The sequence below is a fragment of the Leucopleurus acutus genome (assembly GCF_964270905.1).
Source record: "Leucopleurus acutus genome assembly, chromosome: 5".
NCBI lineage: Eukaryota > Metazoa > Chordata > Mammalia > Artiodactyla > Delphinidae > Leucopleurus > Leucopleurus acutus.
In genome coordinates, this window is record NC_139147.1 from 104885097 (window position 1) to 104909761 (window position 24665).

The 24665-nt window shown below is 43.9% G+C and overlaps 2 protein-coding genes across 4 annotated transcripts in view; one reads left to right on the forward strand and one right to left on the reverse strand.

Annotated features, from left to right (window-relative positions):
* The window catches only part of LOC309961784 (uncharacterized protein), a gene marked incomplete at its 5' end in the record, with an annotated part of 37573 nt that extends 26761 nt beyond the window's left edge, over positions 1–10812 (forward strand). Inside the window, 5 exons of the mRNA XM_082839276.1 lie at positions 2458–2596; positions 3894–3947; positions 4206–4286; positions 7098–7370; positions 9094–10812. Of these exons, the coding sequence (XP_082695402.1) occupies positions 2458–2596; positions 3894–3947; positions 4206–4286; positions 7098–7370; positions 9094–9113 (567 nt within the window). The 3' untranslated portion in view covers positions 9114–10812. The remainder of the gene's footprint in view (positions 1–2457; positions 2597–3893; positions 3948–4205; positions 4287–7097; positions 7371–9093) is intronic.
* Positions 10813–16914: 6102 nt separating this feature from the next.
* On the reverse strand, positions 16915–23530 carry IL12A (interleukin 12A; the record flags this gene model as incomplete). 3 transcript variants are annotated; one of them, XM_082839484.1, is made up of 7 exons in its annotated part: positions 16915–17070; positions 18614–18757; positions 18860–18901; positions 18977–19018; positions 19398–19511; positions 22693–22847; positions 23500–23515. In XM_082839484.1, the coding sequence occupies 7 exons, from the start codon at positions 23513–23515 to the stop codon at positions 16915–16917; spliced, it is 669 nt and encodes a 222-aa protein (XP_082695610.1). The 3 variants fall into 3 exon arrangements, with proteins under 3 accessions (XP_082695610.1, XP_082695611.1, XP_082695609.1); XM_082839485.1 differs by lacking the exon at positions 18977–19018 and having other exon boundaries at positions 23500–23530; XM_082839483.1 differs by lacking the exon at positions 23500–23515 and having other exon boundaries at positions 22693–22920.
* Between the last annotated feature and the right edge of the window lie 1135 nt (positions 23531–24665).

Here is a 24665-nt window from a genome sequence, read left to right on the forward strand (position 1 = left end):
TTTAAATGTTCTTGCATTTTAAATTAAGTTCTTCAAACAATGTTAGCAAGGGATATTGGGCTTTTCTTACTGGAAGGCATTTGAAAAATAGTTATGAGGACAAATTGTTGTTAGATTTGAACTATTCACTGTACACACAATGACATTTGTAAGTGATCTTGGTTTCTCGGAAATGACTTAGTTTATTTTTAAAACTTATTTTCATTATGTGCTCTGAGCATATGCCACAGCTTCTCTAGTCTGCATGTCCGCATGGAAATTCCTTTTGTACACCTCCTTTTGTTTGTTTGTTTGTTTTACAGTTTATGAAAAGTTGAAAACATGTTTTGATTCCATTAAATTAAAATGTGAGCCAAGAGAGCTAATGGCAGTGGTCCATGTTGTACTGTTTTATTATATTATTAGGGGCCTCGTGCCCTGTAGAAGCAGTCGGGTTGGTCAGACAGTCTTCTATAACCTTCCTTCCTTTCCAGTTTCAAAGCGTCTCTCCACACCCTTTGAACCATTTGAGCCTTACAACAACATGGCTGAGGAAACTAATGTGCAAAGCAGGTGGGCGATCTGCACACACCTGGGCGTTGGAGGGCTCGCCCAGGGCCCCGACTGCCCTTGGCCTCTCAAGCCACTGTCCCCACACTGGGATCTGAGAGGCTGATTCTCAGCCCTTCTAAGCTGATCAGGCCCTGGCAGATGGTACATCAAAACAATCACGAGAAGCAAACGGCAACCTTGTCTGGGAAGTGGAATTAAATTAGAAGGGTGTGCTTAGAGCAGTGATTCTTGGCCTTTGCTGCATAGTGAAATTCCCTGAGGAGCTTTAAAAACATTCCGTGGCCTGGGTCCCACCTCCAGAGATGCTGACTTAATTGGTCTGGGAATGGCCTGGGCATTGGGCTTATTAAAGCTCCCAAGGTGACTATAATGTGCTGCCACGTTTAAGAACCACTAGGAGAGGGAATAATACATGTTGAATGGATGGACGTGCCCAGCAAGACACCGAGGGGGTCCCAGGAGTTCATTCTTACAAAAGATGTTGATAGCTGGAGGGCTTTAAATAGTCTACGTTCTGTTAACCACATTTCTGTTCAATAAAATGGGGATAATCTCCCAGGATTGCTGTAAGGATCATGCCAAGTAATGGTTTGGAAGCACTCTGAAAGTTATCAAACTGTGTAAGGTGTTCTTATTAGTTTTAGACGGTTAATGATTTGCTTAACTGACATTGATCAGTTAAGTGCCTATTACAGTTAAGATCAGAAGTGCCTATTACCAGTCAGCTTGAGATAAGAGCTAAGAATTAAAAAACAAATAAGTCACAGTCTTCTCCCTCAAAGTGAGAGAAATACTCCATTCATGAAAAGAAATAATTTTAACATAATGTGTTACTATAGAGATGGGTACGAAGTGCAGTGGGTCTCCAGGAATGCTTTTCACATGGGTGATGTTTGTTCTGGGTTTGAAGGGTGAGGGATTCCCCGGAAGAGATGAGCTTTCCGAAGCTCTCCCGGAAGAGGGGCTGCTGGTGTCTAAGTGAGGGGGCGGGGATGTGCAGTTGGGCTGGAGGCCCCAGGATAGTTCTGGAGAAGCTGAACGTGGAGGGATTTAGGAGGAGTAGGGCCAGGAGAGGGCGCTGTCTCAGCATTGTAGGCCCTGGTGACTGACCCTTAGAAGGTTGTGAAGATAATACTAGTGACTTGGAACGGAAAGGGTGGGGGACAGGTTAAGACCATTGGTTTGTGATGGTGATGCCCAGTGCAGGTCACTGATAGTTTTTAAAAGATGTATTTCTCCCGCCAGCCTTGCTAGCCAGCCTGGAGAGCAGCAGAGGAGGTGGAAGGCAGGAGGCAGTCTGTGTAGTGGTTAAGAGCTCACACTCTGGAGTCACGAGGTGTGGATTCAAATTCCAGTTCCGCCACTTCCTAGGTGTGGACCTGGGCAAGTTCATACGCTTCTCTGGGATTCTTTATCCATAAAATAGCGATACGAGGATTTGTTGGGGGACGGCGGTGTTCAATGAGGACACATGGACAAAACACTGCACGTAGTTCTATAAACGCGGAATCAACTGCAGACTGGAGAACGATCTAGGAAAAAGATGGTGAGGAGTTTAAAAGCACCTAGGATAGGGTGGCTGATGGGGTGAGCACAGGCGCCATTTGGGAAAGATGAAACGTTGAAATCAGGAAAGGCTGAAAAGTTACACTTTAGAAAACTAGGGCCACGGGACTAGAAGCTTCAATGAGGTAGAAAAACATTTTGGAGTAAGAGTAAGGAGGGATTAGAAGCAGGAGAGTGGGAGGATGTACGATTAAGGAGTGGGATTTCCAAGGTCAAAATTTCAGTGAGCATTCAAGCACTAACCCTTCTCATTGCCATTATTCCTTATCTGACATCTTATGTTGTTAACTAACGCAACTTTTAAATTTCAGAAAATCACGTTTGTTTTTTTTTTTAAAGGAAATTGAATTTGTGGATGGTTCACTTTTAAAATTGAAAAGTTATAGTGAAGTGTATTTGGAGCAACCAGTGGAGTTTAAATTACTTTTGGTTGAAATGGATTCCGAGGAAATTGTGTGGAAAGCAAAACTGAGAGAGTGTGAGTGTTTTGTATCTTGAATGAAAACTCTGTTTGGGGGTTGAGGCGGGGCGGGTGGCCTGGGTGGAAAAGCAAATAGAGTAGTTGTCTGTCCCATCACTGTAATATGAAAACATTCGATTAAGAGAAACAGAGGCCCCAGCTCCTGGGCAGAAGTGCCGGCTCTCCTTCTCAGGCACCCAGCGTCCAAATCCCCAGAGTCAGTGGGTGCACAGAGTCCATATTTGCTCTCATGTCTTTATACTCCAGAAACGAAACCCAGTCTAATCAGTTTGGAATTCTGTGCTAGTTTAAGCAGGAAGCTTTTCCATAGGTGTGACTCCTGTTCTCAATATTATACCCTTAAGTTAGCCAGTTTGAAACAGGCCCTTTTATCCAAACTACAGTTACTTAGCTGGGAAGAGTCCTAGTTGGGACTGTGTATTGGGGATTGTAGTATTTTTGCTCGGTATTCATTAATATGCTCAAATAAATGAACCTGAAAGATGTTACTTTTTAACCACAGCCAATGCCATGGGAATAAAGGTATTTAACGTGTAGCAGCCTGAATGACAGATGTTCTTCTAGACTAAGCCTCTTGGCAATTTTAAAGGCCACTTTTTAAGACTTCTTTTTTTAAACTTACTTAATAATATTCTGCATTGTAAGATGGTTCTGGTCTCCATTATTTTGGCGGCCTAAGCTAACAATGAACTGAAATTGCCCATCACTATTAGGCATCTTCACTAAAGGAAGCTGCGGAAGGCCTGCCTGACACGTAGGCATCGGTTAGAGCAGGGGCTGAATTTCACATGGGGCAGGTGGTGTCGAATCACAGGTGAAGTGTCCAGAAAGAACCCCTCACGTACAGAATGATAATACATCTATGAGATTCTTTTACGTGGAGTACATACAAATACACTTAAAATTTAACGATGTTTATTTTTATGGCTTCCGTCTCCATATGGCACATGAAGCCACTGTTCTATTTACGGTAGTTGTAGATTTAAAGAAATACGGAGCGAATGACATTTCACCTGGCAGATGGGTATGGCAGATATCATGACAGTGATGTGCGGATGACTGAAGTCTGGGAAACACTTGTCCCGCAAGACGTGTTGGAAGGAGTACTTGTTATTTATCTCAAGAGTTCAAGCCCAGTGCATTTGCATACATACTAAGTTAAAACCCCAAACTCATATTTGAACTTGAGAGAGGTTGCCGAGACCCTGGGGTTTCAGGTGCTCTCATAAATCGATTGCTTTACTTCCAGTTTCAAAACCATTTTTTCCAATTGCTGCTTATTGTAATTTAACAGGTGACTGGGTTCAGCATGATCAGAACCCGAACATTTCGAAAAGCAGCACAAGTGGTAAGTGCTCGTAACTGGACGTTAAACTCGTCTATACCTTCCATCCACTAGAATTTTAATTCTGCTGTGCAAATACGGTAACGTTAAGGATCTGTTCAGTGTTCCATAACTCTTAATCATCGGATCGACCTTTGAATCCATTTTCAATTTGTTTCTATCTCAATGATGATTTTTTTAAAAAGAACTCTAGTTTGAAGATGGGTAGATAATAAGGACCCTAAGGGAAAGCCAATGTTTTGCTGTTGTTGTTTTTTAAAGGTAATAGGCGGCGAAAGATGAGTAGCAGCTTACCCGATGAGGTGGTCTATGATAAAAGGATGAAGCAGATTGGCACTTCAGGTTTGTAAAAACGTCATCCGTGGCTATGAGTCGTTTTCCCTCGTCTCCCCCATTGACTTCCATGCAACACATGTGCTTTTTGGGTCAGTCCTCCTGGAGCCACCTCCTAGGCGTGTGTGCCCTCCCAGATGCTTTCCCCCTGTGTCCCAGCTCCTTAGGGCTGGACAAGGGTCCTTCTTGGTCTGCCCCAGCTTACTTTTCCAGCTTGACTGCGCACTCCTCCCCTTCCCTCGGTGAAAGTAGAATGGAGGGCCAGGGGAAGCTCCTGCAGCCCGTAGGGACAGGGGCCGTGGCCTGTCCGCCTGTGCATTTTCCCATAACACTGAGCCTGCAGCCTTTTATGTAGAAGACAGTGAATATTCATTGAAGGAGTAAATAGTGAATGTCCATGTGTGCACTCACTGGCCTCAAAGTTATTAGCTACTTTTGGGGGAAGGAGCCGCCAGCTCAGTTATTGGAGACAAAGGTCAACTTAATTTCTTCCAATTAAATGGCAGAGACCAAGGCTTGATAGTTGTGAAAATACAGTAGAGATTTAAACATTTAAAAACAATACTCCAAGGAGCCAGAAGATGGAGTATGTACCTCAAAATTCAAGTCCAGCCAGATTTCACAAATTTAAGTGAAAATACCCAGACTCAAATTATATGAGACAAGATCTCAAGGCTTTGGGGGCCTCACGTAACTCCCCAGATTAACCCTTTCATCAAAATACCTTTTATTCTACCACTGTAAGAAGGTACGAATCTCTAAAAGCAGATAAACTCTCTATAGATTAAAATAAGCTATTCTTCACATGCTAGAGCAGGAGGTTGTGAGGATGACATATGTCTGATTTTACTGTATGTCACTAGAGAAAAGTTTATTGTTTCTATTTAATGAACATCAAAATGAGGCTCTGGAGTTATTTTAAAAGCTAACCAAATTGGGATACAATATTTTTCCAGTTTTATCGAGATATAATTGACAAAATTGTGTATACTTCAAGTGCACAATGGGATGTTTTGATGTATGCATATATTGTGAAATATTTACCAGTGAAGTTAATTAGCACATCTATCATCTCACATAGCCTTTTTTTTTTTTTTTTGGTGGTAGTGAGAATGCATAAGACCTACTCTCTTAGCAAATTTCAAGTGTACAGCACAGTATTAATTAACTATAGTCACCATGCTGTGTATTAGATCCTCAGAACTTACTCATTTATAACTGAATGGGAAACAATTTTATATTAAATTGATAATATAGGGAAAGTTTTTTTCTTGCAATTATTTGGCTATTTAAAATTAGCTCCAACAGCAAGTAACTAGAAATAGAATTAAAATGATCAAATACTACCTAGAAATTAAGATTTCCAACCTTTTTAGAGGTGACAGTGTAGTAGCGAATAAATTAATAAGATTTATTTTTTTTAAAAAAACTTTTTATTTTATATTGGAGTACAGCCAATGAACAATGTTGTGATAGTTTCAGGCGCACAGCAGAGGGGCTCAGCCATACATATACATGTATCCGTTCTCCCCCAAACTCCCCTCCCATTCAGGCTGCCACATAACATTTTGGGGGCTTTGGGGATGGTCCTGAGAACTTACTTTTTTGACAGATCCCATGTATCAGGAGACCACTGTGGGGCAGGGGCCATCCTTCAGAACCCATTCTTCAGTCTAGAACGTTAGAGAGGAAACTGAAGTGCGTTAGGGTCCAATACAAACGTTAGGTTCACTTTAACAGATTGGCTGTAGATGAGTGAAAGCGTCACGGTCCTGGAGGAGGGGCAGGAAGGATTCTTCCTCCCTCTTATTCCTTTCTGATGTCACCTCCAGTGTTTGTAAGGCCTTGAGGATCCTCAACCGAGACTCCGTACCCGATGCGCTTTGCTGCACCGTAGCTCAACCAGCTGAAAAGTGGGAATGTAGAAAATCCACCTTACTGCTAGGGCTGATATTTTTTATGGGGCCAGTGGTTTCCATTGGCAAACATATACCCTTCCAAGATTATGACACTGTTTCTTAGTGAGCAACAGATATTACAGATTCCGTCCCCTGGCTTTTCTGTGGAATGTGCTCTTTCCCCTAATGCCAGGAGATGGTGGAATGGAGACTGCAATTCATATCTCTTGCTGTTCTCTTTATTGACCACTAAAGGTAGCATTTTGTATGTGGTGTTAACACTTAGATGAAGTTGCGGAGCTGGGCAAGGGCAAAAGCTGTATATGTTTCTTTTTGAGCCACATAAATTATTTTTGGTGCCTGATTTGTTTTTTTTTTACTCCAACCTAATTTGTGCTGCTTTATAAAACAATTTCATTCCCTGAATTATTGAATTATCATGTGAGCATTATACCCCAGTTTAATGTTGTATGAAATTGTTTTCTTTGGTCCTTAAAATAGTTGGGAAAGCAGGGATTTTCTTTGACACTTAAATAAATAAATAAATAAATAAATATATATATATATATATATATATTTATATATTTTTTCGGTACACGGGCCTCTCACTGTTGTGGCCTCTCCCGTTGTGGAGCACAGGCTCCGGACGCGCAGGCTCAGCGGCCATGGCTCACGGGCCCAGCCGCTCCGCGGCATGTGGGATCTTCCTGGACCGGGGCACGAACCCGTGTCCCCTGCATCGGCAGGCAGACTCTCAACCACTGCACCACCAGGGAAGCCCGACACTTAAATATATTTTAAAAGCAGTTATTAAAGTTTCGAATCATGGTTTCTTTTTCTATATAAAGAGAATACGTTTTCATTGTAAATGGCTGTAAATGAAGCGTTTAGAGGAACAACTGAATTCTTCATGTGCTTTTAGATGGCGTGAAGACTAAAACCTTGTTAACAGACACTCAGTTGATTAACCTTGCTGAGAAGTTGGGAAAGGAGTGGGTAAAGATTGCCATTGCCAACCTGAAGTTGAAGATCAGCGACATTGATGCTATCCTGGAGAAGAAAGAAGATGTCACAATCAATAAGTTTAGGATGCTGAAGAAGTGGCAAGAAAAGGAGCAGAGCAACGCCACAGCTCAGAATTTATGGAACTGCTTGAAAAACATCAATTCAGTTGAAGTCCAAGATGTGCTGAAAGGTAAGCAGGAAGTTATCTTAGTCATTTACTTGAAATCAAGCTGCGTCTTTGCAAATAGCAACTTTCTATTATAGAATGTGTTGCTTGTGTATTTATAAGGTCGGGTTTAGAGAACTGTGCAAATGCTGTAGCAGTCAGCATGTGGGCTGCCATAATCTAAGTAAAGGTGGCTTGTGTATGCAGTCACAGGAAGTGTTCAAATCCCATCTCGAGTGCTGGCTAGGTTTGTGACTAGGCAGAAAACATTTTTTTTTTATTGACGTATAGTTGATATATAATATTATATGTCACAGGTGTGCAATATAGTGATTCACAGATTTTACAGGTTATACTCCATTTGTAGTTATAAACTACTGGCTGTATTCCCTGTGTTGTATGATATATCCATGACTAAGCAAATTCCTTACCTGACTTTAAACCTCTATGTTCCCATCTGTCAAATGGATGCAAAAGCCCAGTGTCCTGGGTCTGGTGTGATAACGAAAAGAGGTACTGCTTGTAAAGCTCCAGGCAGGTAGTGAGGCTCAGGCAGGGACCTGACTGGTAGCATTCATTGATCCTTCTAGGCCTTCTGTGGTGCTGAAGCAGTGCTCCAGGAGGCCACTGTGTGGCACTAGTCAACCTCCAGCAGCAAAGAAGGGAAGGGAAAGAGCAGAACCCAAGAGAGAGCTAAAGGGAGTTGTTTCTGGTCTCAATCCAGAAAACCACAGGGTTCCTTTCTTTGTTTTAAGCACTTCTTTTTTTGTGGCTTGACTTACTTATTAGCACATTGTTAGAATCAAGGTCAAGCCAATTCACAGCTTTGATTATTATATATTGTTACCATGATTAACAAATGTGGTGTTACTTCTCAGAAGCCTCAGCAAATCAGAGAGAGGTTTTTATTTGGAATTCCATTTGGACTTTTTATTCCTTAAAGAATGTAAAAGTGTGTCAGCTCCCCAGAAGCTTATATGAAAAGTCAAAGTCTGGGGCGGCCAACTCTCAGGATGCTGTCAGGTGTGGTGGGCAAGCTTTCTGAACCCCCCCCCCCCCACCATTGTTTGGATGCAAAAGCTGCAAGCAGATAGAAGAGCCAGTTTTTCAGTATCAAATTTTTCATTCTTTTTCTTGGGTATGTTGAAATTATGTAAGTCACTGAGGCCCACATGTGGAAATCTACTTATTTGCATTTAGGCACTTCTGCCTCTTGACGGTCTGGCCTCTGTGCCGTGATAAGGAAATAATCACAGCCTCTTCCATCAAAGGAAGGCTTGGAACTCTGACTATCTCACAAATCCTGTAGAATGGGTTGTCATTTTTTGTTTTCTTTTTCTCTGCTGTTGACCTCACTAGACGCTTGACTTGCTGACAAGGGTTTGTGACATATTTTAGCAGTGAAGGGGATCGTAAAAGCTTCTTAGTCCATTCCCCTCGTTAAATAGGAGAAAAATCTTCTGTGAGTTAAAAACAAACAAACAAAAAGCCAGAGATTTACCAGTGTTTTATGCCCTCATGTAGCCAAAATGTCTGGCTCATTGGCTGAATTTTGTTTTTTTATCGGGACGTTTTAGTATCTTGTAACTACAACCTTAAAAAATTGTACTGGTTTATCTTCAGCTCAGGGAAACCCAGCCACGCCCAGGAATTCTTTTTTGAAATGGACAAGTGACTTTCTTTAAAAGCATGTGCCCCTTCCCCCCCACAACAATGAATCTCTGAATTCATTTCTCTATTTTGTTAGGTTTCTTACAGGAAACGTGAAGTTTGGAAGATGAGCTGAAAAAGGAAGCTTCAGGAACTTTTACCTGCAAAGACCCTCGCCGTGGTAATTGGGTGTGGACTCCGGAATCTAGAGCTGCACAGCCTGTGGAAGCAGCTCCTTTCACAGGCTGCCCACAGCTCACATTATTCAGGGGCAAAGGGAATGAAAGATTTGGAAACCCTGAGGAAGAAAAAAACCTCTGCAATATCAAGATTTTTTTTTTTTTTTTTTTTTTGGTACCTCCCACTCACACCTTCCCACCCGCTTCCCCACCCAAACAAATACACTTGCAAAGGGTGCTTAAAATGACGCAACGCAGTCAGGTGAGAAGTGCGATAGTTTTCCTTTTGGAGTCTGTGAACTATGAAATATATATCAAGTGTTTGAAACATTTTTAGCAGTTAAGTGTTGGAGTACTTAAATGGCACAATTTCGTTTAGCTTTTTTCCTAATGACATTAATAATAAAGAGAGGTTCCTGTTCTTTTAGCTCCCACGCAGTCAGACACTTATGTGCCTCCAGGTACAATATGTCTTTTTATGTGGGGTGTGATTTCCACGTCTCACATTACTAACCAATCTGGCTAGTGGTCTGTTAAAGCATTAAACCAATCATGTTACCTGGTCCTAGGGTGATTAGAAAGGAATGTAATCCTCTCCCCGTCAGTGTTGGTGCAAACCCTCAGAGGTGATTGCCTCATCTCACTGGGCAAGTTCAGCTGGGTCCATCTTCAGAGTCCCTGCAGGTTCATCAACCTTCAGAAATCACCAGGCCAAACACTACATTTCTTGACTTTGGCCCCTGGGTCATTTACTTTGGGGAGGGTTGGCGGGTGGGGAGCACAGGAATGCCACTCAGAAATAGCCTTAGCCAGGACCAAGGGAAAACTGTCATCTCTTCTCAAAGAGGACTTGCCCCAGGGAATCATGGGCCATATTGGCTCTTGTTAATGGGTGAAATCTTTTTTTTTTTTTTTGGTATGTATAGAGACTGTCACTCTCCCAGAATTATGCATGTGGTGATTAACATTTTGGATATGTTAACTTATTTGAAGAAACTATAAATTACTATTAGTCTCCTGAAGACATTAGCTGGAGAGTAAAATTCAATCTCAATGAATTAGAGAAACACACTTTAACTATAGCTTTGCCTGTGAAGAACAAATTGACTTTATAGGAAAGAACGTATTTCTAATGGTCAGGGATTCTGTGGAATTCAAATCAATGTCACTTTATGAGTTTTTTTTTAAATTGTTCTATATATTATAGGAAACACATGGAGTTTTAACCTTCAGAAGTGTAAAATACTTAAAGGACTTGAATGTTTTAAACGTTTATTATTTTTTATAAGTTGTTTTCCAAAGAAAAGCATAATTTCGGAAGTGCTTTGTATATAAGCTGCTTTCCTAACAATTTCCAACTTTTTCCTACTGTGGATAAAGGGAAGAACAATAAATCTGCATTTGTACAGTGCTAATATGTCTTCTTTGTATTATTATTTACTGACACATTACTTTTTTTTTTTTTTTTTTTTTGGCGGTACGCGGGCGTCTCACTGTTGTGGCCTCTCCCATTGTGGAGCACAGGCTCCGGACGCGCAGGCCCAGCAGCCATGGCTCATGGGCCAACCGCTCCGTGGCATGTGGAATCCTCCCAGACCAGGGCACGAACCCGTGTCCCCTGCATCGGCAGGCAGACTCTCAACCACTGCACCACCAGGGAAGCCCGACACATTACTTTTTAAAGCATCATATTCCTTGGTTACTATTATCTTGGCTGTTGGGGCGTTAGTTGGTTTTGCTCCCAGCCCCAGTTCTTGGACTGAGGCCGAGTGAGTGTAAGCCAGGATAAACCAACCCAGGAGTTTGCACAGATTCAGGAGAACCTGCACATCCCCTAACCCTTCTCACTCCAGGAATGATTTAGATAGAGTGTGTCGCCCCGCCACCCCATGGATGGGGAGGTATGTTTTTATGTAAAACCAGGCGGATTCATAATTAGTTCCTTACTTGTGCATCTCTGTTAACAGGATTTTTCTGCATATTGGGGGCACGTATTGTTATTTTTTTGGATTGCTTTAGGGGACAACCTTTCTTCCCTGCTTCATCATGTGGAAGTGTGTTTCCACTCCATTTTCTGAAGAGGCCAGTGTATTTGCCGATATTTAAGAGTGCTCTCACGAGGACAGTGGTTTTCAGCGGTTGGCCCAGCCTGTGGCGGTTGCTGGAAGTCCTTCTTGGGTTGAAGCAGCACACTGTTTGCTGAAGGTGGGGATTCCAGACTGCTTGGGAATGCATCTTTTCCAGCCCACATTCCAGGGCTTGAGCATTTCTGTTAATGGCTCTGTGGCTGCTGGTACTAAAACAGAGGCCCTGGGGTTGAATTCTGAGTGCAGAGTTCTGAAGTTCTTCCTGCTTCTTTAACTGGGACTTCCAGCCTTGAGCCTCCAGAGGATTTAAGATCCAATTTATTCCAATCGTGATGTAAATTTCCGGTTAAACACCCTGTAGTTAGGCTGCTATCTTTATTCTGCAGAAGTACATTCTTGCTGTCTGCTTGTACCCTTTGGCACGAGTTTCATTTTTAGAAGGGGGTCTGATCTATGCATTTATAGCAGTGTTTTATTTTCAAGCAAGTTGAGAAATCTAAAAGATGGTTTTGGGACTTATAAAAACTTAACTGCGGGGAGGGGCTTGGCTGAGTTCTGTTCTTTCTTTAGCTGTAGGAGCCTTTTGTGAAAGGAAATCTCACCTGGAACCTGCATTGGTAAAGCGTTCAGAAGTGGAGCTGCTCTGCTGGGGGGTTTCTGGGGGCTGATGAGGGGTCATCGAGGCACCCTGCTGGACCCCTGACCCACTCGTGTCGGGGGCAGCGTGGGAACCAGCTGATAAGATGACTGCTTGGGTCTCTGGGAGCTGTCGTCCAGGAGTTTGTATCTACGATGTCTGCAATGGGAGGTAAACCCCTTTCCAGTTCACCAGTGACGGATGTTTGGGCGGCACCTTGCTCCTGAAGGGATCGCATAATGCCAAACCATAGACATGTAAATTATTTAAGTCAGCAGGCTTGTGGAGACCTTCCAGCCTTCCTTTCCCTCTGCAATGATGACAGCAGATGACAGCTGATGCTCCATCAGCCTGTGTTCCAGAAGAGAACCGTGAGAGCAGAGCCCCCAGCTGATAAGCAATGAGCATGTACCTCAAGCAAGAAATAAACCTTTGTTTGAGGCCAAAAAACCAAAAACGATGAATGAATTGTTAATGAATGTTGGGTTTTCCCCCATTCTAAGCACGTATAATGGTTTTGAGCCGAGCAAGCACGTGCATTTTACAATTTTTAACTTTTTTTTTGTAATTGGGAATAATTTGATTTTTAAAGACTAAAGACTTTCTCATGTATTCCTAGATTAGGAAAAGAAATGAGAAAAGTGTGGAAACCCATGAAGATTTGCCTTTCTCTACCATCTTTGAGTGCTGGGGCCCAAGTACACAAATACTTGAATAACATGACATTTCCTGTACTTGAAGCTCTCACAGTGTAGTGAGGGAGAGAGGAGAAGCATAAGTAACTATGATGCTGTTTGCATGGTTACGATGAGTTACTGTGTGACCTTCATATGAGAAGCAAAGGATACTGGGGTTGTGTGCATAGGCCAGAGCCAGGCCACCTGGGTTCAGATCCCAGCATCTGCCACTTACCCTGTAAGTGTCTATGGCCTCTTGGTTTAGTTTCCTCATCTATAAAAAGGGGAAGGTAATAGCACCTCCTCCTAGGGTTTTTGGGAGGATTCTGTGCATTTGTGGTAAACACTTGTAGAAACATGCCTGGCACTTAGTAAGCACGGAGTAAGCATTAGTTCCTATTGCTTCTGAAAAAGGTTACGTGAGTGTATTGTCTCTGATGTTACATTGATGTCATAATTTATACTCATAATTTTAATATACTCAAAGATACGTACATGCAACTAAAGTTTTTGACTTGTTCTGACCAAATACATTTCAACCGAAAAGTTGATACAATTCAGTTTTTGGAAAATTGTCATTGGGTTTTTTCTTTTTTTTTTTTTTAACATCTTTATTGGAGTAAAATTGCTTTACAATGGTGTGTTAGTTTCTGCTTTATAACAAAGTGAATCAGCTATACGTATACATATATCCCCATATCTCCTACCTCTTGTGTCTCCCCCCATCCCACCCTTCCTATCCCACCCCTCTAGGCGGTCACAAAGCACCGAGCTGATCTCCCTGTGCTATGCGGCTGCTTCCCACTAGCTAGCTATTTTACGTTTGGTAGTGTATATATGTCCATGCCTCTCTCTCACTTTGTCACAGCTTACCCTTCCCCCTCCCCATATCCTCAAGTCCATTCTCTAGTAGGTCTGTGTCTTTATTCCCATCTTGCCCCTAGGTTCTTCAGGACCTTTTTTTTTTTTCTTAGATTCCATATATATGTGTTAGCATACGGTATTTGTTTTTCTCTTTCTGACTTACTTAAAAGTTTTCTCAGCTCAGACTACTACAACAAAAAACTGCAGACTGGGCGGCTTAAACAACAGACGTGTGTTTCTCACAGTTCTTGAAGTTGGGAGGTCCAAGATGAGGGTGCTGGTGGATTTGGTGTCTGGTGAGAGCTATCCCTGGTTTGCAGCAGGCCACCTATCACTGTGTCCTCACATGGAAGTTGGGGGGAGATCTCTCCAAGTCTCTTGTAAGGGCACTAACCCCACTATGAGGGCTCCATGCTTATGACCTAACCTCCTAAAGGCCCCGTCTCCTAATACCGTCACACTGGGGATCAGGGCTTCAACATATGAATTTTAAGGGAACACAAATGTTCAGTCCACAGCGATATTGTAGGTGCACTCTGCCTTAAACTAGGAAGCCACAGTTACGCTAGCTAAAACCAAATGTTTTGTCCTTAAACAAGGACAACAACCGCATGGCCCAGGGTGACATGGCCAGTGGGACTCACGGTCTCTGTCTGTGCTGGCTTCAGACAAAGCTGGTTTTCTCCCCTCCCATGTTTTCTTTCCTCCTTAAGGTGTCTAAGGCCCTTGTGCATCTCTTGAGTTTTCCCAAACCCACCTTTGGATGTCTGGCCAGACCACGCTCCAGAACTGACCTCTTTCCCCAAAGCTCTTGGCTCTCAGTAGGGCACCTGTCAGCTGTTTTTTATGTTAATTCTCTGATTCAGTCATTTTTACGTGTGAGAAACACTTAAACTGTTTATTTTTTTTTAAAAAAGTAATTTGTTATCAAATGTCTCTAGTAGTCTAGGTCTGGGGCCTGTTTTTAGGGGGGACCTCGGTCTCACCAAGTTACTTTGCTCCCACCCTCTGTTCTGGAAAGGCAGGACCCTGCTTTTTTTGCTCTCGTGTCTTGCACCAGATGGCCTCCTCTGCTGAACGCCCCGGATAGCTGAGTGCCCTGGAGGGACAGGGCGTCACTGAGGTCTTCAAGCAAACAGTCTAACAATTTAAAAAAATTGGTGTTCGGCACTAACTAGATGCCAGCGCTGTACTGAGTGATTCAGTCCTCACAAGAGCGCTGTGAAATAGGGGCTACAGTTTTCTGAATTTCACAGATAAGAAAGTAGTAGCAAAGAGGCTTTAACCAATTTGGCCCGGTCACCAAACCCAGAGGCTAATAAACATTGTCAACGATGGCTCACGTTTATTGTGTACAGATTATGTGCCAGGTGCAACGCTAGTGCTTTGTAGGAGTTGCTCCATTTAGCCCCTGATCAATCAGATCAAGGTTCTAGTAGTATCTTCACTTTTTTTGTTGTTTTTGGCCCGGCCGCGTGGCTTGTGGGATCTTAGTTCCCTGACCAGGGATCGAACCCATGCCCCCTGCAGTGGCAGCGCGGAGTCCTAACCACTGGACTGCCAGGGAAGTCCCTATCTTCACTTAGAAGAGGAAACGGGTAGGGTGAGGGCAAAACAACATGGCCACATCATACAAGTTATAAACGGCAGACCCAGGCTTAAAACAAAAAAAACCAGAAAACTGACCGTGTAGTGAAGAATGGAATTAGTTGGAAGTTGTTTCTTGGGCCAGTCATGTTTCTGAAGCATACGTCATGGCAATTTCCAGAACGAAAGCGACCCTTTGTGTGCCACTTTGTCCCTTTGCATAAACCCAGTCTGTAGCACAGTCAACAGGCTTTCCTCTCCTTGTTTCTGGGCACAGACAACAGACAAGTCGCCATTCAATGGGGGGGCGGGGGGAGGAAGGAGAGGAAAGCAGGGTCGGGGCGGGGATGGCAGCAACTCTACAGTGCCAGCTTCATCAAAGCCATGAGTTCTCGCCGCAATCGAAGCTGCCGACCCCAAAACCGATACTTAAAGGCAAGAAGCTCCTACCTGTGAATCACCTGCCCATCATCCAGGCTTGGGGAGGAATTCCTCAAGAAAAGAAGGTATGTGATGGGCTCCAGCTTGATGATTTCTATCTCATTGTACATCAAGTAGGGTGAGACTCTGAGAAACGCGTAAGTTTCCCCACAAGTGAGGACCTGGGGTGGCCATACACATTCCCCTCCCTGTTTACAGGGATAAGAATTGAGCTCTGGAGGGGAGGATTCACATGAGGAAAGGTAGGGGGGACAGGACGGACTCTGAATCGTTCATTTCTTATGACCTTTTCATATTAAGGAGGAATGTGATTATCAGAGTTTGAAAATTACATGGTATTCCATCAGGTAAATCTTCTAAAATTCTCATGGTTTAAAGAATTAAAAAGCACATCTCTTAAGCCAGAGGAAGGCAGTTATCCATGTGGTTCAGGCAGAAGTTCTATCTAATTTAAAGCAAAGGGAGAGTTTTTCTAGTTGTAATTTAGAAGCAACTTCCCCCTGAGAGCCCAAGGGTCACAAAAATTAGAATAATTTGACTAGAAGACCTCTTAATGATGCTTTTCCCAGTTAGTGGATATTATTATGTATTTGTTTAATGCACAGTATGTTATGGGGCTGTGGTTAATAGGGAAAAACATTTTTATGTATTTTATATTTAGATTCAGATGTTGAACAAAAGTAATAAAGTATATTCTCAAAAACTAACTCACTCAACGGCCTCAGTATTAAGTCAGATCTAGCCTTATGAGGCTCCCTTTAAAATGTGAGACTAAAGGAACCAGGAAATGAGTAAGAATATCATGGCATTCTTTCTAAGGTGATTTTGTTCAAATTTCATCAGAGTTTTCAGTTTTCCCATGATGTGTATTTTAACACTCAAATATTCCAATCACATTAGAAAAATATGAGAATGACTTTAATTCAGTCATTTTATTTTAAAACAACATAAGGTATATCTCAAATTCACTTGACAATAAATATCTTAATAAATATAACATAAATAAATATAAGTTCACATGCTTTCATGAACACAAAATTATATAAATAAATATTTTAAAATAAATTATGCTTGAGTGTTTGTTCCTACAAACTCTTTGGTACTGAAATAGCTTATAAATTCTTGCTCTTCTATTAAAGGGAAAAAAAGAAAAACACGTTCTGGGAGGACATTTCCCCTCATCAATTTGCTCATGAAAACTTAAAAATAACTTATCCATAGTAAATATGAAATAGACTTGATCAAAGGGATCATGTGGACAGAACAGTCACATCCTGCAAATCTGGAGTAATGACTAATGTAAACAAGCATGAGAATTCCTGTACCAGCTTAAGTAGGAACAGGTCAAGCCACCCCCGCCCCAGTTCTTAACCCGTGCCCTATTACAATTTCTTTGGTTCCAATATTTATAAAAATGACTTTAAGTTTAGGAGAGACCTCGGCTTTTTAGGAAGAACTCAGATAGCTCATCATTCTGTCGATGGTCACCACACGAATTCTGAAGGCATGAAGAAGTATGCAGAGCTTGACTTTAGTCTTATAAAAATCCAGTTCTTCCAGGGAGGGTTTCTGTGACACAATCTTGCTGTGGGAATTCAGGGCCTAGGAGAATAAATATTGAGCATGACATAGACAGTATTCCAAAATTAAAACGTTCATCCGTAAAGATGGGTGAAGCCAATACACGTCTCAGAGCCTGCAACCCACTCCCTCACTGCATCTCCTAAACCAAAGCAAATCTACTCCCAGCCAGATGGGCAGGCAGAACCTGAGAGAAGAAATGCTCATTATCCAGGCACACGGATCTTCAGGGAGCTCTGAAAAGACCCTGAGAGCTATTTAGAAAATCATCAGTGGGAGTTGTATTTTAGCAAGGAACAATTCTGTTAAGATGACATCTGCTGTGATATGTAATTAATTTTTATATGTTACATTAAGAAGCGGCATCCTTTTCAGAACGGGGAGGTGATGGGTTGCTATTGATTGGAAACTCTCAGTCAGTATCAGACCTGTTGACTAAAGACACTTATTCGTGTGAGATAAATAAACCTGACAGTTTGAGCCCTTTAATTTGATAACACAATGCAAGACCATATATTTGCACAATGATCAGCAGTTTTGCTTGTACTTCCTCACAAAAAGCCTAAAAGAAAGGTGGGGTGGGTAAAGTCATCCCATTTTACAGAGGAAGAAACTGAGGCACAGAGGGACAAAAGGTCTGGGCATAGTTGTCTGATTACTGGTAGAACTGATTCGACTCTTGGTCCTGAAAATGAAATATCATCTACAACTCTCTAGATGGTAACATTCTTTGATACTTGCACGGTGTTCACTGCCTTTCAAACCAGTAATCTGGTACCCCCCCCCAAAAAAAAAATTTAAAAAGGGTGAATGAAATAAATTTCTTTTCAGACAATCATTTCTGATGCCGTATTTTTATCCCATGCCCTGGCCAACATGGCACTCACCCTGCTCTTTCTTAAGTGGATAATTCTGTTTACAAAAAATTCTGTGTTTTATGTTAGCATCATGTGCTATGGTGATTCAGAAAGTTACAAAGCACGTTCTTGTCTATGAGTAACACTGTGGCTGTCCCCAGGTGATAGGTCATTCTTTTCTTTCATTCACATTTTGGTTCAGCACGCATCATATCCAGGCACCAGCCCCGCTTGTCTTCTCTAGCAGTATTTGCAGATATGCATGCCAGCCCCTTGCATGTACATCCCAGAGGCTTTAGAGATGCATGAGAAGATGAGTGCAGTGGAATGCCTTTGATGGGGGTTTAAATCCTGCCTCTGCCGCTTCCAAGCTGTGTGACCTCAGACCAGTGGCTAACCCTCTAAGCATTGGTCTCCTCATTTGCACAGATCCCAAGTGGTTGCCAAGGGGACAGCATAAGGAAATGTATGCACCTTTGCCCAGAGCCTGGTGCGTACCGCATGGTCCACAAGCAGGAGGCTGCTTTCCTTAATGTGACCTGCTTACGTTGCCCTCTCTCTAGAGGGTGCCCCCAAGGCTGTCTCCCCCAATATGTAGCTGGCTTCAGAAGGGGGCATTTCAGGCCTCCCCCAACCCAGGAAGGGCTGATGCTATACCCCTTCATCAGGGACCCTGGCTGGCGGTCTCAGCATGAAGAAGGCCTTACCTGCATCAGCTCAGCAATAGCCGCCAGCATGTCCTGATCCACAAAGATCTGCCTCTTAGGATCCATCAGGAGCTTTGCGTTCATGGCCTGGAACTCCATGTGGTACATCTTCAAGTCCTCATAGATACTGCTAAGGCACAGGGTCTGCATAATACGACAAAGAGGGGAAGGAACTACTGAGATGGGCTAAAAACATACCCCCCCTTCCCCTGCCATTGCATTTGAGGAAAGAATTTTGTGTCTTACCGTCATAAAAGAGCTCCTTCTGGAAGACAGGCAACTCCCATTCTAGAAGAAAAAATAATCAGATGTCAATGACATGAATTCATAACATGAGCTAAAACCTTCAATTTTCTGACTTACAGTTATTAAAGTGGTCTCTCTGGAAGCCAGGCAACTCTCATTCTAGAGCCAAAAAAAAAAAAAACCACACATCAAAGACATTAATTACTAATTCTTAATGTAAATTTTTCTGACTTTTCTTCTCAAACATATATATATATATATATATATATATATATATTTTACTGTGGTAAAAAATACATGTAAAATTTACCATTTTAACTATTTTTAAGTGTACAGTTCAGTACTGTTAAGTATATCTCACACTGTTGTGAAAAACCACGTTTTTATAAATTTTTTTTCCAAGTTGAACTTCTACAATGGGACCTGTTAAAGTCCCATGGTGATGGACCCCAGAAACATGCACATTTTTGGAAGAAGACGAGGTCTGATGCACAGCTCTTAACTGTATTACAAACTTTGGGAGGAAACCCCTCTATACCGTGGCTAATTCCAGTGGTAAGCAGGCCTCCACTGTGCTGGTTCTATCTTTGGTGATATCTTCATGATCAATCTCTTCAGAAGTGCAGGAGTAAAATTCTAGGGTTTGTCTGGCCTGTAAAACATAAAGAGAAACCCAGTCTACAAGATTAACAAGGCACCCAGCTCCCCATGGCACTGGCACCAAAGCTAGAGCCGGCTGCCCTTGACCTCCACCTCTGATCTGTAGGAATTTTAGGGTCTTCATAAGACAAAAGGAAACCGATCATGTACACTCTCTCTCCATCCCTCCTCCCCTTTTGCTTAGGACATGTTTCTCTGGATGATATGTTTTTCCATTACGTAAACACTATAAATCATTTCAACAGGCTGTGCTAATCAGCCTCTACACCACGCTGTGACACTTGCTTCTGGTGAAAACGTTGTTTTCCTTTTGTCAGCATGGCTGTGTTTTATGAATATCTTTTTCAAGAACAGCTTCTAAAGGGGGACTGTTAGGTCACTACATGATGAACATAACAAACATGCAACCTTAAAGACAAGCGGAGATTTACTATGTGGTGTACACACACGCGTGTGCGCGCACACACACACACATGTCATCTTACAGGCATGTTGACTATAATTATGATATTGAGAAGTCGATGACTTTTTGATTGAAGAGCGAGATCATTGTTCCATTTAACAAGCCTGATGTGTGCCAGGCACTGTGCTAGGTACAGAGGAAGGTGACAAAGAAGGGGACTATATTATGTCCCCCAGAATTCCAAGTTCAGCTGTGGAGTCAGGCAAGTGCCCAAATGACCAGGAGACATGCTGGCAAGTGAGAAGGGCTGAGAAGGGTCAGAAGGCTCTGGGAAGGGGGTGGAAAGGAAGCAAAGTCTTCCCCAGAGATGGGGCATCTACAGAGGAGGGGGAATTTCAGGCTGAGGGAACAGCGTGAGCCGTGAATCAAAGCTTGAGAGTACAGAACATGCTGGGGTACAAGCAGTAAAACTCCTGTCTGTGGTAAGCAGAATAATGCCCCTGCCAAAGATAGCCACCTCCCAATCCCTGGAACCACAGACTAGGTTACGTTACGTGGCAAAGGCGAATTAAGGTCGCAGATGAATTTAAGTGTGCTAATCAGCTGACTCTAAAATAGAGAGGTTATCCTGGAGTGTCTGGGTGGGTCCAGTGTAATCACTGGGTCCTTATAAGCAGAAGAGAGAGGCAAGAGAGTCAAGCTCAGAGTGATGCAGCATGATTAAGTCTCATCTGTTGGCTTTGAGGATGGAAGGGGGCCACCAAGGAATGTGGGCTGCTTTTAGAAGCTGGAAAAGGCAAGAAAATTGGATTCTCCCCTAGAGTCTCCAGAAAGGGATACAGCTCTGTTGACACCTTAATTTTACTCCAGTGAGACCCATTTTGGATTTCTGAACTCCAGGGCTGTAAGATAATAAATTTGTGTTGTTTAAAGCCACTAAATTTGTGGCAATCTGTTACAGCAGCAATAGAAAATGAATACACTGTTCAAGCAGATCGAGGCAGCTGCTATCCCGAGCAGGTTCTAGAAAGTTAGATTTGCAATTATACTTCAATAAGAAAAAAAAATCTCCAAATAACACAATAGTTTTATTTCCGTGATAACTGCTTTCCTTTATTCCAAAATGAAAACGGCGACTCTCTCTCTATTACTATTGCATGGTTAAAAAAGAGGACCTTCAAGAATCTATAAAATAGTGCCTGGCATACAGTAGGCACTCAATAAGTACTTGTTGAATGAAAAAAAATGAATACATAGAGCCAAAAAAAATTAGACTTGAAAATGTGGGCCCACTGCTATAGTTTTTCAGATCTTTTCAGGAGAAGCTGGAAATTTGGATCCTTATATGGGAGGTCTACTTTTTCAATGGCATGAAACTCAAAAATCAGAATGAAATAAAAAAGACATGGCTAAACTCTACAGATCTGTGGACTAGATATGGCCTGTGAGTCACATGCATTTGCCACCTCTATTTTCTCTGCAAGTAGCCAGCTGATTTGTTCTGGCAAAACTGATGCAGGAATCATATTAAAAAATCAAATTGAATTCTGCAATCTTTCACCTTTGGTGCTGCATCTGGGAGTAGAAGAGTCAGCTTTTTCACATAAAGCATCTATGTAAATAGGAGCTCCTAAATTTTACCCATATGGAACCTTTCTTTAGGAATCAAAGCACCTATCTCTGCAGTTTTCACTTGGTGAGCTGCCTTTTTAATTAAGATGGATTGAACTGTAAGGAAAAACTGGCAGCAAGTTATGAAAGATTAGAAGGGGAAAAAAAGAGTTCTTTAAGAAGGACTCGTGGCATTGAGCTTCCTTTAAGATATTCATAAAGCAACAAGCTAGAAATCTTCAAGGAAGATTTACTAGAGAGCAGGAAGGCGAAAGGACATCTTTTAAAACATCAGTCTTAGGCCGTTGCAGCAAAAGCAAAAGATGTTGGAGTGCTTTTAAAGGAAGAAAAATAAATTTTTTTACATTAAAATATGAAAGCTAAAAAGATGACTGAAGCTGTAAATAAAATTAGATAACTCTCTCCCCAGAAAATGAAGCCTGGATGTGCACTGTCACGAGCTCCCTGAAATGTGATGCTCTAGCAACAAGCCGAGTCACCAGACTGGAAGCTGGAGAGGAGCATTAGACACAAGGCTAATTCATCTTCGCAAGCCCTGGAGCACACAGGCCGCCCCTAATAGCGGTTTCCTGGATTGATAAGTATGTCAGAGGAACAGTGTGGGCCTGACACAATTCCATCTCTGTTGGCAGGCTACAAGGAACACTGTAAGTATCCACTTTCCTCTGTGTAGACACAGCCCAAACGAATGCCATTATAATTTATTACCCCTTCTGCTTTCTCTGGAGACACAGTTTCACTGCAACTCTTTAGCTAATAGTTGGGCCATGTGTAAAGTTCCCTCTTCTTCTCTTTTTTTTTTTTTTTTTTTTTTTGCGGTACGCGGCCTCTCACTGTTGGGGCCTCTCCCGTTGCGGAGCACAGGCTCCGGACGCACAGGCTCAGCGGCCATGGCTCATGGGCCCAGCCGCTCCGCGGCATGTGGGATCTTCCCGGACCGGGGCACGAACCCGCGACCCCTGCATCGGCAGGCGGACTCTCAACCACTGAGCCACCAGGGAAGGCCCCTCTTCTTCTCTTGACAGCTCCTGATTAACTTCCACAATTTCCCTGCAGTTCCTTCAGGTGACCAGGGGTTCGGAGATGCCCCTTCACTACAGAGGCTGCTAAGTGGGAACCAGGACATTGAAAAGCTCACCTTCTCAAGGGTGTTGCTGACGGCTCTCAGCAGGTTTTGGGAGTGGTTGAGGCACTGGAACATTCCGGGGCCCGCTGTGGTGGCGGGTAGACTCCTGGCCAAACTAAAGTGGTCCAGGTGGTGGAGGAGGACCAGGGTGGCCACAAGGAGGAGTCCTGAAAGGGAACGGAGGGGCAGGATGAGCTGGCCTACCTCCATCTTCCATCTCTTCTGGCCATCTCCACCCATCCACTTCTTCTGGGCACCTGCCTCCCTCCACCCGTTTCCAGTCTTCCTTCAACAACTGAGAGATGAATCGGGTTCTTGTAGGACAGCGCTCTGTGCTAGCGTTAGAAGCCTACTCGCTGTCACGGCCACCTTGTGAGTTCAGATAGGGGTGTGGACAGAGTTCACCCAGAGAAAGTCTCCATTTCAGGTGGAGGGAAAGTGAGGCCAGGTGGTGAAGCGACCCAGTATTTTGTAAGCAGTGGGGTGACAAAGCCTCGCTTTGAAGCCGGCTGGGATCCGCCCTCTTAGAGCTGTAGCCTAGGACCCTGGGCAAGAAACCATCCCGTGGGGCCTCAGTTTCTCATCTGTGAAGTGGGCATAATACTTAGCTCACAGGGCTCTTTCAAGGTTAAAAGAGACGATTCCTATCGAGCGCAGGGTAAGTCCGCGATGCCTTTCCTCCTTTCGTTCTCCTCTGCCCGAAGATTGCTGACTGCTTTCCAGGCTCCGCGGAGCCTGTCCCAAGTTTCTGCCTCCTCTTCCCGGCCGCCGCCCCTCCCCACCCAAGCGCCGAGCGCTAGTCTCGGGCTGGTTACTTACTGCGAGGCGGGCACATGCTGAGCGGCGCTGCGGGGGCACCGAACCGAGCGGGCAGCTGGACGCAGACGGGTGCACGCGGCAGGTGAGGGTGGTGGCTGGAAGGCCGACCCGGGGGGTCACATTTTTATAATTGCCCGAGGCGCGGCAGGACTTTCCCGGGACTCTGGTCTCTTGCTTTCTTTCTCTCTCTGTCTCCTCTCTACATCAGCTTCTCGGTGACACGTGGAGTCTGGCCCGCGGGGCTTGCGGCGCTTTCGGATTAACTCCCAGTGCACCGGCCGCAGTCGTTCCGGGACGGCCCCGCCGCCTCCGGCCTGGCCCAAAACGAAAGAGAAATTCGCGCAGAGTCGCGGCGCGGGGTCCCCGGGCAAGCCCGACCCCTGGCCCGCCACCCTCGGACGGCCCCCGCCCCCAGGTACCCACCCCTGGCCCCGCCTCCCTGCAGCGCCGCCTCCCGACGGAGCGCCGAGTAGGGCCACCCGCTCTCCATCTATATCCAGGATGAGCCCTGACCCCTGGCCTGGTTCTGGAGGGGGGTGGGCAAATCATTCATTTATCATTCCTTTATTCAGATAGTCCACGGTGTGCCAGGTGCGGGGCACCCAGCAGTGAACAGGTCACTTTGGGGGCACTCCCACACGAAATCTGACTCAATGTGTTTTGTTCCTGGGTACCCTCTTAAACACGGAAAGGGATGAAAATCAGACTGGCTATGCAGTAACTACTCTCCTAGAGAATCCAGTTTTTTTACAGTGTCCGGGAGAGAATCATTACAATTTAGTGGGATGGATGTGCAGGGTCTTGGCAGGAGAGGCCAGAGAGAGGGCACGTCAGCAGGAGCAACGGGGGTGAGGGGGCAGCAAAAGCTCCCAGAGGCAGGGGGCTGCGACCCGAATGTTGAAGGGTGAGTAGGCATTAGACCGCTGCCAGTGGGATGGGATGCAGGTTCTAGGTTGAGGGAACAGGGATCAGAAGTACAGTCAAGGAAGGTAGAGGGAGGTGGCGATCTAGCGGTCCTATACAGGGTGTGAGGTTGGTGAGGGTGATGGGGCTGTGCCGTGAGGGTAGTAGATGCCGTGCTAAGGAGTGTACATTCTGGTGAGGGTGGTGGGGAGCCTTCTAGGGTTTTAGGCAGGAGACATGGTTGGATTTGCATGATGGGAAGA